This window comes from Haliaeetus leucocephalus, unplaced genomic scaffold (genome assembly GCF_000737465.1).
Source record: "Haliaeetus leucocephalus isolate CR32 unplaced genomic scaffold, Haliaeetus_leucocephalus-4.0 Scaffold1, whole genome shotgun sequence".
Classification (NCBI taxonomy): domain Eukaryota; kingdom Metazoa; phylum Chordata; class Aves; order Accipitriformes; family Accipitridae; genus Haliaeetus; species Haliaeetus leucocephalus.
In genome coordinates, this window is record NW_010972437.1 from 7424479 (window position 1) to 7442996 (window position 18518).

General features: G+C 42.1%; 1 protein-coding gene across 23 annotated transcripts in view; it reads left to right on the forward strand.

The window, feature by feature from the left end:
• Window positions 1-18518, forward strand: part of PIKFYVE (phosphoinositide kinase, FYVE finger containing) — an 82877-nt gene that overhangs the window by 13016 nt on the left and 51343 nt on the right. For 18 of the 23 annotated variants that reach the window (XM_010565592.1, XM_010565541.1, XM_010565531.1 and 15 more), the window contains exons 5-13: window positions 660-707; window positions 2557-2728; window positions 3463-3670; window positions 6125-6214; window positions 9480-9618; window positions 12272-12429; window positions 13238-13349; window positions 15096-15243; window positions 15744-15911. In XM_010565592.1, the coding sequence (XP_010563894.1) occupies window positions 660-707; window positions 2557-2728; window positions 3463-3670; window positions 6125-6214; window positions 9480-9618; window positions 12272-12429; window positions 13238-13349; window positions 15096-15243; window positions 15744-15911 (1243 nt within the window). Of the gene's footprint in view, window positions 1-659; window positions 708-2556; window positions 2729-3462; window positions 3671-6124; window positions 6215-9479; window positions 9619-12271; window positions 12430-13237; window positions 13350-15095; window positions 15244-15743; window positions 15912-17539; window positions 17673-18518 lie in introns of those variants that run through there. The other 5 variants (XM_010565629.1, XM_010565644.1, XM_010565715.1 and 2 more) reach the window with 4 other exon arrangements.

Sequence of the window (18518 nt, forward strand, 5' to 3'; positions counted from 1 at the left end):
CCAGAAGGAAAAAGGTGAAACTTGTGGGTTAAGATAAGAACAGTCGAATAGAACAGAAAGGAAGAAACTAATAATGATAATAATAACAATAATAAAATTACAATAATAATAAAAGGATTGGAATATACAAAAGAATTGATGCACAATGCAATTGCTCACCACTTGCCGACCAATGTCCAGTTAGTTCCTAAGCAGCCATTCCCCCAGGCCAGCTCCCTGCAGTTTATATACTGGGCATGATGTCACATGGTATGGAATACCCCTTTGGCCAGTTTGGGTCACCTGCCCTGGCTGTGTCCCCTCCCAGCTTCTTGTGCCCCTCTAGCCTTCTTGCTGACTGGGCTTCAGAAGCTGAAAAATCCTTGACTTAGTATAAACACTACTTAGAAACAACTGAAAACATCAGTGTGTTATCAACATTCTTATACTGAATCCAAGACATAACACTATACCAGCTACTAGAAAGAAAATTAACTCTATCCCAGCCAAAACCAGGACAGTAGCTTTTACAGGTAGACTTTGAGTAGACTCACTTAGCTGCTATTCTGCTTGTAAGAGTAACTTTGCTTTGGCAGAAAGGGCGATACTTTTGAGGGTGAAACAAAAGCCTTTCATTGCAGTAAGCAGGACATTGAGTGTGGCTCCTGTTAATATTTCAGTTTGTGGCAGCTTCTGAAGGCCCTGGAGATTTTCAGACATCTTTGAAGGTATGGGAGGGCTCAAACAGACAGGATGCAGCAGTAAATGAATATGTCTAGATCTTTCTCTGAAAGTGGTATGTTAGTTGTCAGCATGCTGACTTCTGTCGAAATGGTAATGCATCGCTGCCCTTGACTGCAGCCATGTCTTGCTTGAGTCACTCCAGGTAACAGTTTCTTCCGACTGTGGACTTGGTCTGTCTCTACAGGAGACCACTTTCTGTTGTAGAAAGCAGATGTTAGATCCTGGAAGGTGCTGCTGTAATCACCTCTGCTGCTAACGGGGGCCAGACTTCTGTTCTGATCCCTTCCTTGTAGGCTGTTCTTGACGTGAGTGTTGGCTCTGACTTGAGCAAGGCAGAGAGCTGGAAGGTGTCGCCAGCAATGGCTGGGTTTCTAAACACCCAGTCATGTACATGTGGGGCAGAGGCACTGGAGCTTGGAACAGCCACGCTGTATGTGGCAGAATCAGTGACTTGGCTTACCATGCAAAGCCGCAGCAAAAACTGTTACTTGGCATCCCCTGCAGCTTTGCAAAAGTTCCTTGGCAAAGCTCTTCACTGCATCTTTCCCTGCTTGAAGCTTAGTGTTCATCTTAAAAAATTTTAGACTCTCTTGAATGCTAGACTGCCTTGAGTAGTCTTTGACCTTTTTCTGTACAAATTTTCTTGAGTGAGGGCAGCAGGAAATTGTTGACCATAGCTGTTTTGGTCTCAAAATTGGTCTAGCAGCTGTGTCAAACTTCACTTTGTGAATGCCCCAAAATAAACCCCAATTCAGGATAAGGTTTTTTTTGGTTCTGTGAAAATCAGAGTTACTCTCTTCTCTGGTTGTTTTGAGAAAATTCTTGCAGCACTTTCTCTTCCTAAGAAAAACCCAGAGTATTCAGTCCCTCTGAAAAGGCGTATTGCCAGAACTGAACTCCAGCAAAGAGTGTTTCACAGTAAGAGTTGTCATGTGACCATTAGCAGTTGTCTCCATCCATTGTAATTGTAGCTGGTATGCTCAGAATCACAATTGAGAGATTTGTCTTGCTCTGTTTATAGTTACAGCACCAAAGGGAAGTTTTAACTCTTTGTTTTCAAGTCTTAAAAACAAGACAAAAATTCCTTTGGCTGCACCCATGCTGTAAATCAGTATATGTTGTTATCTGCTGAATGTGTATTTCACAGTTGTCTTCACATAGCAGTTAACCTGGAGTTCTGAAACAACATCGATCTGGAACACAGGCTTTTACAACTGTTTACTGAGGTTTTGAAGAAGTTGATCATGTAACAAAACTTTTTACATGTATCTATAATCCTTCCGAAGTACATCCCAGTATTAGCTGTTGAAATGATCTTCCTGCACTGATAATTCCTGGTAACTTGATTTACCCCGGATAACAGCTTCAACTAATGTGTGGGGTTTGTGTTGTTTTGGTGGTGGTTTTTTTTTTTTGTTTTAGTTTTTTTTTGTTTTAGTTTTTTTTAAACTGTGCTAGTTGAGGGCCTATCATGTGCTAGGGGCAAATGAGAGGAAAGAGCAATCAGTACTTCATATGTTTGTTTCTTCTTGACTTTTATCTACAGCTCATCATAATTTTTATCTGCTTTGCTTCCATCTTGGATCAAGAAGGCAAAGGCTTACTACATTTATTCTCACAGTTAAGAACTTTCTCAGTCTTCTGGCTCCCTATAAAACCGCATGAAAAATCCTTTCCATGCATGTGTATGCTTATACACAAGGGTGTGCACACACACATATATGAATATATGAAATTGTCCTTTTCAGGTGCACAGTCTACAAAGCAATCATGAATCTAAACATGCTTTTTTATCTACACGAAATAGCTTTTCATTACTGCCTTCCTTTGTAGGACAGTGACTTGAAGCAGTACTGGATGCCTGACAGCCAGTGCAAAGAATGCTATGACTGCAGTGAGAAATTCACCACCTTCCGGCGGAGACACCACTGTCGACTTTGTGGGCAGATCTTCTGTAGTCGATGCTGCAATCAGGAAATCCCTGGAAAATTCATGGGCTACACAGGTGGGGTTTATTTGTTGAGAAGCAGAATGTTCTCTGTGTGCTCAGCTCTGTTTGGACTACTACATTTTAGATTCTGGCATCTGCTAGAGAATGCTGTACAGGTCTCTAGTGGGCTTAGAAATAAGCAAAAAGAATCACAGTACCTAATTCTACCAGTTTCTTCATGCACAATGGTGGATTATGCCATGCCTGCTTATTTTTACCAACATTACATCAATGATGACAAAACAAATATGGCCACTATTTAACAAGGATGTTCACTACAAAAAGTGTGCTCAAGTAAAATCTGCTCTTAGTAATGGTAATTTTAAAATGTAACGAGCCACATGTTCTAACTGAGGATGAGGGGAATTCTTTCAAATACCAATTACCAAACTCTAGACATCTCCTGATGGAGGTAATTATTTCCAGACATCAGCTGGTATGTCATATCTGACTGGCTATTGTTGTACCATGATTTCAGTGTGCACATGTGCTGTCTCTCCCTGCCCCTGCAACCTGTCTCTCTCTTACCGATCATGTGTTATGCATCATTTGACATGGAGAAATTCCCTGAGAGTATATTTATCTGGGGTTTTGCTCTTTAAGGGAATATGAGAACTAGACTTAAACATGCAAAGAGGTTTTGAAACAGAAAATCCTTCTTTTCCCCCCACTACACACCTCTGATCCTGTAGGAACAGAGTACTATTTGTTCCTGTTCACTTAACACTCTCTGGTTCCCCTTTCCATAGGGGATCTCCGAGCCTGCACTTACTGCCGCAAAATAGCCTTAAGCTATGCACACTCCACAGACAGTAACTCCATTGGAGAAGACTTAAATGCTCTGTCCGATTCTGCGTGTTCTGTATCAGTGCTGGATCCTGGCGAGCCACGCACACCAGTTGGGAGTCGTAAAGCTAGCCGCAACATCTTTCTGGAGGAGGATCTAACCTGGCAAAGGTAAAGTGAATGGCTTCATGCTGAGCTCCAGAACCTTAACTGTGTTTTCAGGCTGATGCCTGCCTAGACAAAAGCTGGTGGTTTCCATCCAGGAAACTTAGAAGTATATCTCCTGTGAAAAGAATGTAATCCTGTGCTTGCTTCTAATATTATTCTCTTCAAGTTGAAATGTGGAAACTTTTCTAGTGAAGTTTCAAATTATTTGCAGTTCTTCCTTTGAACCTAGGAAGGTTCCTATTGAACCAGTGATTCTATACTAGTGACAGAGTAGGCTTTTAGCTTCAGAGTTTAAAAAGACAAAACCAAACCCCACCCCTTCTAACCACCAGTGTATCAAGAGGCAAATGAGTGTGGTGCCGATGCTTTGCCTGTCAGGTTTGGGGATTGGGCAAGACAATACAAGAGGTGCTGTCTGTGTAATTAAGAGATAAATGGTGGAAGTAACCACCTGTTTCAACTGAAGTGGGATTGAAAGGACAGCTATAAAGGTTCTCTGATCTCCTTTCAAAGTATATTTCTTTGTATTGCTCTTGAATGAGGGGATCTTTATTTCTGGAAGATGAATGAAAGAACAATGCACTTCTCAAGTGGTATGCAAGTTAATTTCTGCGGACCTTGATTTAATTTAATGTGGTGGGGGGAGGAAGAAATAATGAGACGTGGTATTTGTGCTCATTTTTCTAAAAGCAGAAGAACAGGCAGGTGTGAAACTACCAAGGAGGCCTTGAGTCAGAGCCTTTCTTCAACTGAGGGATAGTGTTAGTGACATGTGCCTCTCAGCAGATCTCTTCTAGTGGTCCTGATAGTATTAAAAGAAAAACCTCAAAAACAACTGTCTTCAGAAAATTCTCTGACTCTTGCTTTGCCTGTTGCTTTTCAGAGTATGGTGTTCCTATATGGAAGCAATTAAATAATCAGCTTTAGGCCTAAATAAAGGAAACTACTTCTGGTTTAATGTCATGGTTATCTAAAGCAGTAATGTTGCAATGCTTGGGATAAATACTACTAAATTTTGAATGGGGGATTAAGTATGTGTGCTCGGAATGCTTCTCTTCAGGTGTACAAAATAATAGAAGGTATCATTAATTCTGTTTTCTGATGTGTTATTAGTATCTTTTATTATGACAGCGCAACAGCTTGTAGACATGAACATGTAAAGAAAGTATTTATATATTTATTTGGGGCAGCTTGTAGCACTCGAGAAAAAATACTGCCTAATCTTGAAAGGCTGATAACTCATTCTATACTAGAACACTTAGTCTTGTTGGGAGACACTGAGTAAACATGGGCTGCTTTTATGTGTGAAAGGGAGAGAGATCGAGATTAGGTAGTTCATTGTTGCTTTAGGAGGATGAAAATTGTCTTCAGTGCTTGTTGCTCTTGAAATGTAAAACTTTGCAGTGGACTACAGTGCTTTTTTAATATTGCATTTGTTAAGTTCCTGATTGACCTTCAGAGGTTTAAACTCAAAACATTGAACTTGCCACTTTCCACTGTGGTGCAGTTTAACTCACAGCTTCATAAGCAAAGTTTTTTGCTAGTATGTGGCTTCTGTGTGAGAAGTAGTTTTCTTCAGAAGGAAACTTGGCAGTTGAGTCTCTTCCCAAAATAATGTATCTGAGTTAAAGCTCTTGCCTCTCCTGCTCTCATATGCTACAAAGCAGTGAGGAAGGCATTTAGGGGAGTGATGCTGTATTTACTTATCTGACATTGCTCTGTTCTTTGAGCAGTTGGAACATACAGTCATGGGCTCCTGCTTTAACTAACTTGAAGGGCCATGTCCTTTAAAAGTGAAGGAGTGGTGTACTCTGGGCAAGTACAGCTGCTCAGGCAAAGTTGTATTTTGTATGTTTTCTCATGAAGAGCATTTATTGTGCTAGTAATGTGTCTACATCCCAGGGCACAGCCAGTATGGCTGTATCAGTTGGACTGTAGTGGCTTATATCTGATACAGTTTTGCCAGTAGGAATTTATAAGAAAAAGGAGGGCAAAGGTGATAGTGATCAGGTTAAACAATTACAGAAGGTTGTCAGGCTATCTTGGTAAAAGTTGTCTAGCAATAGCTATAGATAGCATTGCTTGGGTTGCAAAGATGTTGGGGAGATGGGGGCAATGCCTCTACCTCCAAAGCACAGAATAGCAGCCTGTAAGGAAAGAGAATGTATAAGAAAGTGATAGAGGGGAAGAGGGTGGGAAGGCAGGGTGATGGGAGAAGTGGGAAGAGGCTGTATTGTCCAAGAATTGAGTCTGAAGGGAGAAGACTTGAGCACTGTCTTCCAGGTATCATTGGCCTACAGATGGGGAACGACTTCCCTGTTCCCTCATTGATCTAACAATCATGGCTGTGAATGAGAGATGACATTATAATTAACTGTATTTTAATTCCAGCTGTTCTGATGCTGCTGCATGTAGCAAATCTCTCAAACATCTGTAATGTGCTCCTTTTCCTTGCAGTTTGATTCACCCAGACTCTTCAACTGCCACGTTGTCTGCACGCCTTGGGTCTGTCCAGGAGGATGCAGGGAAGTCGCCAGCTAGGAACAGGTAAACTAATTGTATATGAGTATTTTCTGTTCTGGCTACACTCCTAGCATACTCTTCACTGTAGAGCCTGTATTTTGGGGCTTGTTTTTACTGTGCGTGCTGTTTCATGTCTAAAATGGGACACTCCATTACCCATATGTAATGGTAAGTAAAGACCATTTATGTACATATTCATATTAATAAATGTACTACTTTTGAGGAACCTGTAGTTTGCTGCTGAGTCAGACAAATAGAGGTGGTGGTGAAGAGGGCAGAAAGGGAAGGAAGTAGCTAAGAAAGGTAGAGTTCTGAGGAAGCTAAAGAAAAGGGAGTAACAGAGACTTGGTAATGGGAGGCAAAGGCTGAGGTCATGGAGGAGCAGAGGTGTAGTTTTTGTTTGGTTTTGTGGTTCCCCACCCACCCCTTCCTGTTCCCTCTGCTCTTGCATTAAGTATAATCTTGTTTAATTGATCAGGCTTTCCTAGGTTAAAATCCCATCATAGGTCTTTATGCAAGAGTGCTGGAATGAACTCGGAAATGTTCGTGAGAGCTTTAGTATAAGTTGTGAGTGCTTGAACTTAATCCCACTAAATAGCCTGGTATTAGAAGAACAAGTAATTTCTACTTCACACTGCTTCTGCTATGGTACTGGTTACATACTTCCATTATGGTTAAATTGGGGAAATAAAGGGGAGGCAAGGATATGAGGAACAGAGCAAAGACAATCCAAATTTCAGTGTTGGAGTCAGGAGACATTCAGAGACTTCTTTGCATTGGTGTTACTGGAATGCAGAATGTTTAGCAATTTGGAGGTATCTGGCATGACCAGCGAAGACTAGGGAACTCAGCTGAGAAGGATGCTGGGTGTGCCTTTCAGGGAACAGACTGCTTGGAGTCTTTATCTTCTGTGTGATGGGGACAGTTAGGAGGAGATGCATACTGACTGTACAACTGAGAACTAAAAATCTCACCTAGGGGGAGTAAAATACTGGTGAATAAACTGGTACCAAAAATCAATTCTGGGCAAACATGACAGGGAGTCCAGACTTAAAAGTTCCATGCTAAATAACTGCAGTGACATCAAGAAATTTCTGAAACCTTGAGGATGCTCTCCTGCTTCCCGTTTGAATTGATGCTGTCTATTTTAAAAGGCTTTTGCTGTTAGTTCATATGTGCAGTAGTAGGAGGGTTCTGAGCTGGACCTGGCAGGCCCAAACTGCTCATGCAAGTTAAATTTTAACTCTCTGGCTATTCATAGCCTCACCATAGTACCTACCTGTCTGGACTCACGTTTGAGAAGTAACAGTGAGGTATAACCTATCTCTGTCAAAATTCTGAACCTGTGGAAGCAAATCTACTGGCTTTGGGCTAGGCAGTGCTAGCCTTTAGATCTTCTCAAAGCAGCTGTAGAAGCTGCTTTGAGGCAAGCTTGACCATGCCTTTTTTTAGTGAGATGAAGCAAGAAAGATGCAGGTTGAGTGCATTTAGATGCAGGTAGCAGAAGTTACTTGGTATTATTTTTTTTCCCTGTGGGTGGGGGATATGTGTTGTTTTTTCCCCATAAATAATCAGTCTGAGGGGAAAAAAAAGCACAACAGTCAAATGTTGCAAGCAGAGGGATTTGAACTTCTCCTTTGCAGATCCGTCTAAAGAACAGGGATTTTCATTGCAAAATCTCCCCCTCTGTTTTTAGTAAAGATAAATACAATAAAGTCCTGGATGTAATTGGTGATGATAAAGACACAGATATGAAATCTGACTGTTCTAACTCTTGCTCCATGTCCTTTTACACAAATTAAAAATACCTGCTGATTACAGGTAGGTGGCACAGTTAAAGTAGCTGTTGTGAAAAAACTGGGAGGAGTGCTTAATGATGGACTTTCATGTCAGTCTCATCTTCCACTTAAGAATGCTTTTTGTTAAGCTGCATAACTCTGCCAGTTCTAACTCTGTTTGACTTGAGAGCATCTGAACAGTAGAAGACAGGCAGAGTTTTAGCCTGCCTTGAATGCCTGACTATGACAGAAAGCTTTTGCTTATCACCCCTAGATGTATGTGGATGTAGTGCCAACATTAGTTTCCTTTGATTCTACATAAATGGATAAAAAGGACCTAACTAAACCCCTATATCAGCCCAGTATTCCTCAAGAGGCAGAGGAGGAAAAAGCAGTGATTTTGAGACTATTGTACCTTCAGTGCCTACTTCTTACAGTACAAAAGCTGAAATAGGGTGGCATTGCTATTTTATGCCTGGGCTCAGTCACATCATCCATTGAGAATTCTTGGGAATAATTAGAGTGTCTGTAATCCACTTAGCAAGCTCTGTGAAGTTATCTGAGTTTCATTCCAAAGATGAGAGGCTTGCAACAGTTCTCATCACTGAGACTGCTGCAAGCCTCTTGAATCAGTTCAGCATTGGCATTTTGAGCTTCCCTGGTGCTGTATGCAGAAGTGTTTTCCATCTTCACTCCTTAGAGCACTGTTAGCATGAATAGCTTACACTGTATGCTTTTTACTGCTGTGTGATGAGAAGTTGCACTCTGGTTATTCAAAGGCTTAGTCTAGTCGTGGGATATGGGAGCAAAGCGTATCTGAAACTTGTATTTGCATTTGTAGCTCTGCAATGATTATTGCAAAATGGTGTGTTTGTACTGGAGTACATAGCCAAGATTTCTTAACAGCTGGATTGAGATCAGGTGAATGCTCCATATCACAGTACAAGGAAAATTGCCAGTTGGAGTGACCTCCAGCTTCAGCAGACAGTTTAGCCACCCTAGGGAACAGGTGCTCAAACTTCCAGACTCTGCAAGCTGCCAGCCATATATTTCAGAGAGCTGAGGAGAAGGAATTTTAAATGGGTCAAGGAGAGGGGGAATCTCAGTGCCCTGTTACAAGGATCCTGGTGTTGGCTGCCCTTGCTGGCATTTGTCTTGCCTCCAGAATGCTGGAACTTCTAGTTACCCAGCATCCCATCTCTTCCCCAGTCCATTCAAACACAGACATATATGAATTGCTGTGCCTAAACTTAGTTCTAATTGCTTCCTACAAAGAGCTTTAGAAAAGTTTGCTTAACTTGGATGTTCCAAAGCAATACACTTGCTTCCTAGGGGTCCTTTCTTCTGCTTTGATGGGGGAGAAAGCTTTAAGCAGTAAGTCAGTACTGAGGAGACTGAACAATGTCACAGGCTTAAGTTCCTTTTTAGCATGCTACAAGTTCAATACCTTCTCTGGTGCAGCACTGCACAATGAACACTTAATACTTAAATTCTTCTCTCTTCCACTACAGATCAGCCAGCATCACTAACCTGTCACTGGATCGGTCAGGTTCACCAATGGTGCCTGCCTATGAGACATCTGTCAGCCCCCAGGCCAGTCGCACACACTTGAAGGCAGAGACCAGCGAGGACGAGCGCAAAATCCTTCTGGTACCTTCCAAACTTCTGTTTGTGTTGCTCTGTGAAGGCAATGAAATTTGCCTTTCTTGTATCATGCAGCAGGAGTATCTTGCTGCCTTTAAAGGCTCTTGTCTGAGCACTTTTACCTGGACCCCTCCTCCAGGTGATGCAGGCATGGAGAATATTGATGCTGCTTTGGACACTTCTGTCTTCCCGAAACAAATCATAGTTTCATGTGGTGTTTGCATAACGTGTTTACAGTTTTAGTCTTGGGAAGTGTTACGCAGTGTGGAGTTCGTGTATGGTGGCTCCTTGTGGGTTAAACCTGTCATGGCTGCAGCTGTAATGCAATAATCTGATTCTGTATTTCTCGAAGTTCAGATTTTCCCTTTCATAGGCCACATAATCAGAAACTTTAAATGGCTGCTTCAAATTGGTTACACCATGATGAACAAGTTAAAGCTGTTAGAGCTTATTGGGCCAAAACATAACTTGGCCCCTCCCCTTGTTTGCAGAATAAATATAACATTTTGTAGAAGATTGTAGTGACGTACTTGTTCGAAGAAAAATCAATGTGCAACAGTGTTCTGTGTAATCCTATTATCCCCTCCTCACAGAGGCAGTGTTATAGGTGGCAGTTACTCTACAATGTTCAGTAGAAAACTGTTTCTTTTCTTTGAGGAAGGGCAAGTGTTTCCAACAAATGGAGCAAAAAAGATGCAGAGAAGGGAAGGGAGTCACACATTTAAAGATTCAAGATTGTTCCCCATTGCCAGTTTAAAATAGGGAAGGCTAATTACTGTGTTGTCAGGTATTTGCCTGCTGTCAGCAAGATGCATGCAAGTATTCCTGAGGGTGCAGAAACACTCTAGTTCCTGTTCAGTTGCACAACTCCTTTCCAGGGTGCTCTGTAAATGGATAACCACGTGAGAGAAATATTTTTAAGGCACATCTTTATACCACCCTGCCCCATCTGTGTATGTTAATGCAGGAAAAATGAGATTTAAAATGCTATGAATGCAACTTGGACCAAGATGATCAAGTTCCAGTGCACTTCAGCTTCACATTGTTTAATTTTTTGTTTGTTTCCTTCCTTGGGGGGGGGAAAGGATTGGTAGTATCTCTTCTGTTTATGTAAGAGTGGAAGATGCAGTGTCAATTAATGTAGGATTTTCTCTGAATTCCCGCTGTTTGTTTAATGCCCTTAGCATGTAGAGCTAACTCTATATCAGCAGTTAATTTAAAGCTTAACATATTCCATTCAAAAGACTAATGAACTTTGCTCATGAAGTAAAAGATAGGGGAGGATGTACATACACCGGGGTAAGCACATACTTTTGTGAACTAGAGGTCAAAATCCTTGACTTGAAAGGATTTGCTGAGTTCTGCCAGTTTGTCCAGTTTACTGAAGTCACCATGTGAGTTAAGGGTAAACTGCAAGGCAGCTTAACTGGAATTGCCAGTTGCATCAAATTTTGTGATCCTATGACGTGTTCCATTACTGATCCATTTGACTCTATACGTGGTACGGAAGGGGAGCTGCTGATGTTGGTTTTAGGATAATACCCAGGACAGCCACTGCTGGAAATAAAAGCAGAAAGCTAGTCTGGTAACAGAAGTGGAGCAAAACACTTGGATCTCAGTGCACCCTTGGGAAAGTGCAATAATGTGGGTCTGGCAGTTAACTGGAAAGCTGAAACCAGTTCAAATTTAATGAAAACTTCTTTTTCTCTCTTACACAAAACCAGAACAAGGCATTTGAGAAAGTGAGCTGCAGTGTCTCTTCTCTACCCCTTGGGGTGCTCTGTTGCTCGTGCAAAATAATCCCAGGTCCCAGTTTCCACTGCAACAATAGATTGTGCTGTGCCAAGCCAGGGTGCATATGGGAAAGCAAAAGGGGCCAGATGCAGAGGGACAGCTCAGTTTGGTTGGAGCATAGCTGACACAAGAGTAGGTGCACATGCTTAACAGGCCTGAAAATAAGTTTGAGGTATAGGCTGAAGTCTTTCAAGTGGTGAGGGGAAGAGGTCCACAGATTCAGAAACAGTTAATTGAGTTGGGAGGGGTACGCACCTTTTTTTTTTTCTTAGTGGCCAAAGCTAGCAGTGTCTAAAAAAGGTGTGATGCTGGACAATAAAAAGGCATCTTCAACAAGAAATGGTATCCCAGAACTTGAACGTAGCAGTGTGCACTGCTGTGTCAAGTATTTGCTTTATATCTGGGCTTGATAATGGACTGGTATGCTTCACAAAGCCTAGATTGAGCACATTATATAGAAAAAACCCTCTTCCAAAGGATGAGTTTTCGTTGTCCTCTATATTTGCACAAACCACCTGAGTTGTTTGAGAATAGGGTGCAGGAGCGAAGTAGTGAGGACATAAGTATCTTGTAGGCAGTACAAAATCTTGCCACATTAAAACCAAAACCCCCTTAACTGTGAGGATACCCACTTTGTTTCTTTCTTTTTCTCGACTTTATATAAGGGAAGGATATAAGGAGCTGATCTCATGTCTGTTTGCTGTTTCTGTTTGCACCTTCACATGGGTAGGGCAGAATAGCTTAGATTTTATGCCTGTTTGTGGAGGGCTTTTTATCTAGAAGCTGATCTGAGGGCCCAGGTTGATGCCCTTGAAACCAGTGCTAAGGTCAGACTAGTAGGTAACTTGCACATCTCCCTGTCCAGGACTCAGTCCAGCTGAAAGACTTGTGGAAGAAAATCTGCCATCACAACAGTGGGATGGAGTTTCAAGACCATCGCTACTGGCTCCGGACACATCCCAACTGCATTGTGGGAAAAGAGTTGGTCAACTGGCTCATCAGAAATGGGCACATAACCACAAGGTAACCCTGATGCTTTAGGACAGCAGGTGTCTCCTGTCTCTGTGACAGGAGGTTGTGAGTTTTAGCTGATAAAGGGTACTTTAGACTGCAAAGATAGACCCCTTTGCAGGGAGATGAGAAAGAGAGAAAATTCGGATCTCTTCTTTACTGCCTACCAAAGCAGGTAGGGTTCTGACTCCCTGTGGCCCCAAACAACAGGGCACAGGGCGCTGTCTGTTTTGGGAGCTGGTGTGAGAGGCAGCTTATGGGACAAGTATCACTCAAACAGTTGGAGAACAGTGAGTGTATTACAAAAACTGTCCAAAAATGTTCACCGATACTCCAAAGGGCAAGTCTGCCTCTGGGATCAGAGATCACCAATAGTGTTTGATAGCTAATTTTTGGTGGGGCTGGCAGGCTCTTAACTTTGTGAGTATAAAGAATCTGGTGTATTTAATTATGTGAGAGGGGGATAAAAATGAGATGGTTCTTAAGTGTAGAGCAACGGTCCTCACTCAGCAGAGATGCTCAGTACATATAACTCAAGCTAACAATAGTGTAGGAGCACAAATATTTCTGAATCATCTGCTGGACACCTCAGCTGAGTTTAGTGTACTGGCAGTCTCTTCATCTAGCTCCATACTTGAACCAGTACTCTGCACCCTCTCCATAATATTTTAAATAGTGTCTGGTTAAACATGCCAATGGGATACTGATGAGTCAAATAGTGTGTAGCAAATGAATCTTTCCTTTGGTAGCATGTTTGTGCCATAAACCATGTATGTTTAGAACTAGACTTAGAAAACCATCTCTATTATTATACCTCCAGGGTCCAAGCCATTGCAATAGGACAAGCGTTGGTTGATGGACGCTGGCTAGAATGTGTCAGTCATCATGATCAGCTCTTCAGAGATGAGTATGCTCTCTACAGACCGTTACAGGTAAAAGGAGTAGGAAAGCTATGGTTCTTGCTGGGTTTGGCTGCTGACTAGAATCTTTTTTAATCCTGTTCTCAGCAGCTGTTGTATGTTTTCTAAATCAGCTCTCCTGTACAGAGAATTGGGGTCCAGGCCTTTTTCCTTAGTGGTTTAAAGCCTGAGGAAGCTGCATTTGCCCGGAAAGCTTTGGGGCTGTCCTGTGTGAAGGATGAGTTTGTTACATGTAGTGCTGCCTAAAGTGGAGGAAAGAGTCTCTGATCTAGGCCAGTGCCTCTCATGGTGGACATCTTCCATGGAGGCCTTGGAATGGCACAGTCTGTGCTTGTGGCAGCTGTGATATCATGTACAGAATCTAGAATCTGTGTGCAATTCCTGATGACTGAGACACAATGGTGGTCTTCCACTTCTGTTTCAAAATTCCTTTTTTAAAAACTTCCAAAGAATAGATATTTTAGATATACAGTATTGGATCTTGTATTGGTAACCTTCTTCTGATCTCCAATGATGGCAGTAATAAAGAATTCAGTACCTTAGCCACATGACGTAAGATTGGGAGGGGGTCTTAGTCATGCCTCCCAAATAGGACTGGCTAGCTGAGGGGGGGAGGCAGGGAACCAGTGACCAGAGATGCTTTTTTACCGTATTTCACTGCAGTCAAACTTGCTGAGGGGTAAGAGCAGTCACTGGCCTGAATGACTGGATTATTTTTTTAACTTGAACAAGATATCTCTGTAGCCTCTCTGTTATCTGAAAGCATTCAGTTGAGAGTCTTCCATGTTCTGCAGGTTCTCACAAGAAAGAATGGCTCAGCTGTCCCGTGGACCTCAGTCAGAAAGCTTGCAGCCATTAACATATTGTTTTCCTTGTGCATTTCAGCTCTTGGCCACAGTCATGTGGTTTTTCATTGAGATTGCTCTGGGCTTCATCTGGCACCTCAGCTAGTCAACTACACTGTTGCAGTTTTCTAGGAAAAGCTTGCCCTTAACTAGCAAGTGCTTGTGGATCCCCATTTGTACTATTTGTAAGGGGCTTTGTTATTCAAGGTTTAAAGCCAATTCTTGTTCTCATCAGCTGAAAGCACTGTCTGATCTCATTTCTCTTGGACAAGCGTCAGGAGAAGCAGTGTTGTTGACTCAGTTGCTTTCTGCACTCACTGAAGCGAAAGGAATAATAGTGAGAACTTCCTCTTGAGGTGACTGGAGGAATCAGGATTGCTGATGGAAATTGCTTAAATGCTCTCCAGATTTTCTGGCACTCTAGCCAGGCTTTGTTGTGACACAGTAGCCCCAGCTAGAGCCTAACTTGTGAGTGAAACTTAGAGCTACTTCGGTCAGTCAGGATTGCTCCAGTAACTTAGAATTAGCCTCCACCAAAAGCTGCATCTACTGGTTTCTGGGCAAAGGATATGGTCATCGCCCACCTTGGCTGGGGTTAGGAAGCATTCAAAACTGCTTAGCTGGATGTGGTGACAGAAAATGTACAGTAGAATACACTTGTCCTTTAGTGCCACTTAGTCACAACTTGTGTGGAGGTGGGGAGGAGGCAGAGACGTAAGTACGTGGGAAGTGTAAAGAAATACTTGTTTCCTGTCCCAAAGAGTTCCTATTTCATGCCAAGGGGGGTGGCTCTATGACTAACCTGGCTCAGCCCACTGAGAGTACCCTCTGTTTTTTTAGCAGGCTGCTTTCTAAGGCTGCTTTATATTTCAGTAGAGCTGCACTTTAACACCTTTTCTTCCTTGTCTTCCAGAGCACGGAGTTCTCAGAAACCCCATCTCCAGACAGTGACTCGGTGAACTCTGTAGAGGGGCACTCTGAGCCATCCTGGTTCAAAGACATAAAGTTTGATGACAGTGACACAGAGCAGATTGCTGATGAAGGAGAAGATAACTTAGCCAGTGAGTTTCACCTGAGTCTTGTTCTCCCTCTGCCTTCTCCCCTGTTATCCCCAGTCCTTCAGGACATAGTAGTTTAACCATGTCTTGCTTTATATATGTGTGTGCGCGTGTTTGTGTGTGTGCGCACGGGGCTGTAAGGATCTAAGCAAACTATAACCTAGGTAGTCCTCCTGTTTCTTATGATGGATACAGTATTTTGTATTTAGTGGAACTAGTAAAGCTTCATGCTTCTAATGGAGGAGAAGCATGTAAATTGCTGCCTTCTGTTTCTCAGGCAGACTTCTGCTTGATTTGGGCCCTACAGTAATGCACTAAAGAATGACCAATATGTCACATGCACACATGAAGAAAAGATTAGAGCTATGAAAATACTGTATTCCTTTAGTATTGCACACTGGTCTTTATGTATTAAAGACAATTTTTCTCCTCTCCGGTACCCTCATGATACCCATTTGAACCCTTCTCCTCCCTGTATCTTCCCCCTTACCCAACACTAAAAGACTCCGCCAGCCCTAGCAAGCGCACTTCAGTCAGCAGCTTCCAGTCCACAATGGACAGTGATTCAGCCGCCTCCATCAGCCTGAACGTGGAGCTGGACAACGTGAACTTCCATATCAAGAAGCACTCCAAGTACCCACATGTGCCCCCTCACCCTGCCGACCAAAAAGGTATGAGGTAGTCACCAGCTGGAGTTGCACATGATGGAGAGCTGGGCCTTAACAATACTGACCTATTCAGACACTACTTTTGTAGCTGTCTTACAGAGGGGGAAATACGATATTTAGCTGGCACTCGCTTGCAGTTTTGTTATGCTCACCTCTGAGGAGGCTCAGTAGACCTATTGAAACACCTTCTCTGCAGAGTGTGTAACTTCCCCTGTGACTTTCTCTTTGCAGTTGAAGCAAAGTCTCCTGCCCATACATAATAGGGCAGATCCACATATACAGTTTCTGGCTAACTGGGGTGGAAAAATAATTCATGCATAAACCAGTTTGATATGTGTCTCTATAGTTTGACATTAAACTGAAAAAGCAAGCAAGAAAAAAACCCCAAACAACAAATGAACAAAATAACTTGGAAGAGCTCTGTGCTGACTTCTAATTGTACCTTAATAAGCTTACATTCGACAGAAGAATCTTACTGATGAGCAGTAAGGCCTAACTTAATCCATATATGTAACATTTGTTCAAAAGAGAACATCTACTTAAGCGAAGTAGTTAGAAATCAAATACTCAGTGTCGAAGACTTCTTTTGAAAGTTTTCTTTTCTCCTAAGTAAGTACTAAATTTAAAGACTCTAAATACAAGCAAAATCCTTACGGAAAAAATAATGTGCCTGCCTGTTGACAACTGCATTCTCTAAACTGGACAAGGGCTGACTGAAACAAGGGCTTGCCACTGGCTTGGGTCTAGTATATTCTAGTTGCTTTACATGCTGGGTAGCAATTGATGTCTTTGCTCTGCTTCCTTACCTAAGGTTACATCACATTTGTAGACTTCTGTCTTTGGCTGCTTCTAAGGAGTTTCTTATTCTTGTTTCACCCCACCCCTTCAGTATTTCCAACTTTAAAAGATGGTCCAGTGTTAAATAATTTGAACTCCTAATGAATTCATCCTCCCATGGATTGTGGATTGGAATGCAAGACTTACCTTATGCTTGCATACAGATTGCATTTTCTGAAACTGTGAAATGGTCACTGAAGAGAGTGAGGGAAGAGAACTGGTCACAGCTGACTTTCAAAAGTATTTTAGACTCGGGAGAGACAGTGATGCAAATTAGAGGGTGCATTTATCAGTGCCTATTGTAGTCACATTTTGTTATTTGCTAAAAATATGTCTAGAAGAAGGGAAATGTAACTGCTTATTTTTTCCCCCAAAGAGAGGAGCAGAACAGGTTTGAAAGTTGAGTTGATGTCAGATGACTCAACAGTAGGGATGGGTCGTCAGCACTACTGACACCAGCTTGTTACTGGTTCCTTTCAACTTGTTTCCAGCTCCTGCCCTAATCAAATGAAAAGCTAATGCATCTGCAGAGAAGGAAAGGTGTGAAGAGGGAGAATATATCAATGAATGCTTTTTAGGAAGGAGGGGTGCTGGATTAAGTGAGTGTGAAACAGGCCCAGGTGTGCTGCAGTATCCTATGAATTTACAGCTGTAGCAGGTTTATCTTTATCAGTGTGTGTTGGCAGTAAAGCAGGCAGTAGTCAGTTTGGCTCTAGCCAGTGTTAAAGGACTTGTAGAGTAATAGTCCTGGTTTCAGACCTATCTTAGTCTTTATCTCCTTATACAAAAAGCAGTACATGATGAAGGGGAAATGTAAGAAAGCCTACCTCTCTCGGAAACTGTTGACCAAATCAAGGCTTCTCATAGCCAGAACTGAAGCTCTTGTGAGAAAGATTTTGATGATGGAGAGCTTAGAGAAGATCAGCAGAAAAGGCAAGTGGTGAGGGGACTGAAAGGAGACTTGTGTCTTTTAATTATATATGTTGGCAGCACTCTGCTATCCTTGGTGAATCTCTGCTGACTGGTGTTTGTTATCTGTCCTGAAATGTGTGGTCTCATAACCAGGTTATTCTGTAGGACTGTAATTTGTAGTAGAAAACTGGGAACAATTCCTTTTAAGAGAATGGGTTTCCCTTGAGGGGAAAGTATCAGTAATATGCCCAGAACTGGGATAGGGTGGAGGTGTGAGTCATTAAAAGGCACTGTGGAGATGTAGGCATTATCCTGCAGGATTTTTTTGAAAAAAAATTTGTATCCTCTGCAAATATGGAGGACTTGCTGTGCATCTTTTTTTTGGATTCCTGGCATGAGAGTCTGTAGAGGAAAGACCTAACTAGGGACCAACAAGTTAAAATGAATGACAACAGCTTGAATAGCAAGAGACACTTCTTGGCGATGGGGAGACTGACATTTCGTAGGTACTTAGATATCTGTTTGCTATTTAAGGCCTTCAAAAACCAGGTGGGACAAAACCCAATACTGCATACTGCAGTGCCTAGAGTAGTGAAATGGATGACTTCTAAAACTTTCTTCTGGAAATATTAAAGTCAGAGTGCAAACACTTTTACCTTGTGTTTCTGACTTATCCTGGCTATATTCAACAAAAGATGCCATCGAGGATGTTAGAGTACCGCAATGGTTAGACAGCCAAGACTAGATAGTTAAGCTTCTATGTAAAATGGGACATGGTTATTTTAAGAACAGAGTACTGCAGTCAATCAGCGACATGGTGCGTTTGCTGCCATCAGGAGTCAGTAACTCCCTATGACTATT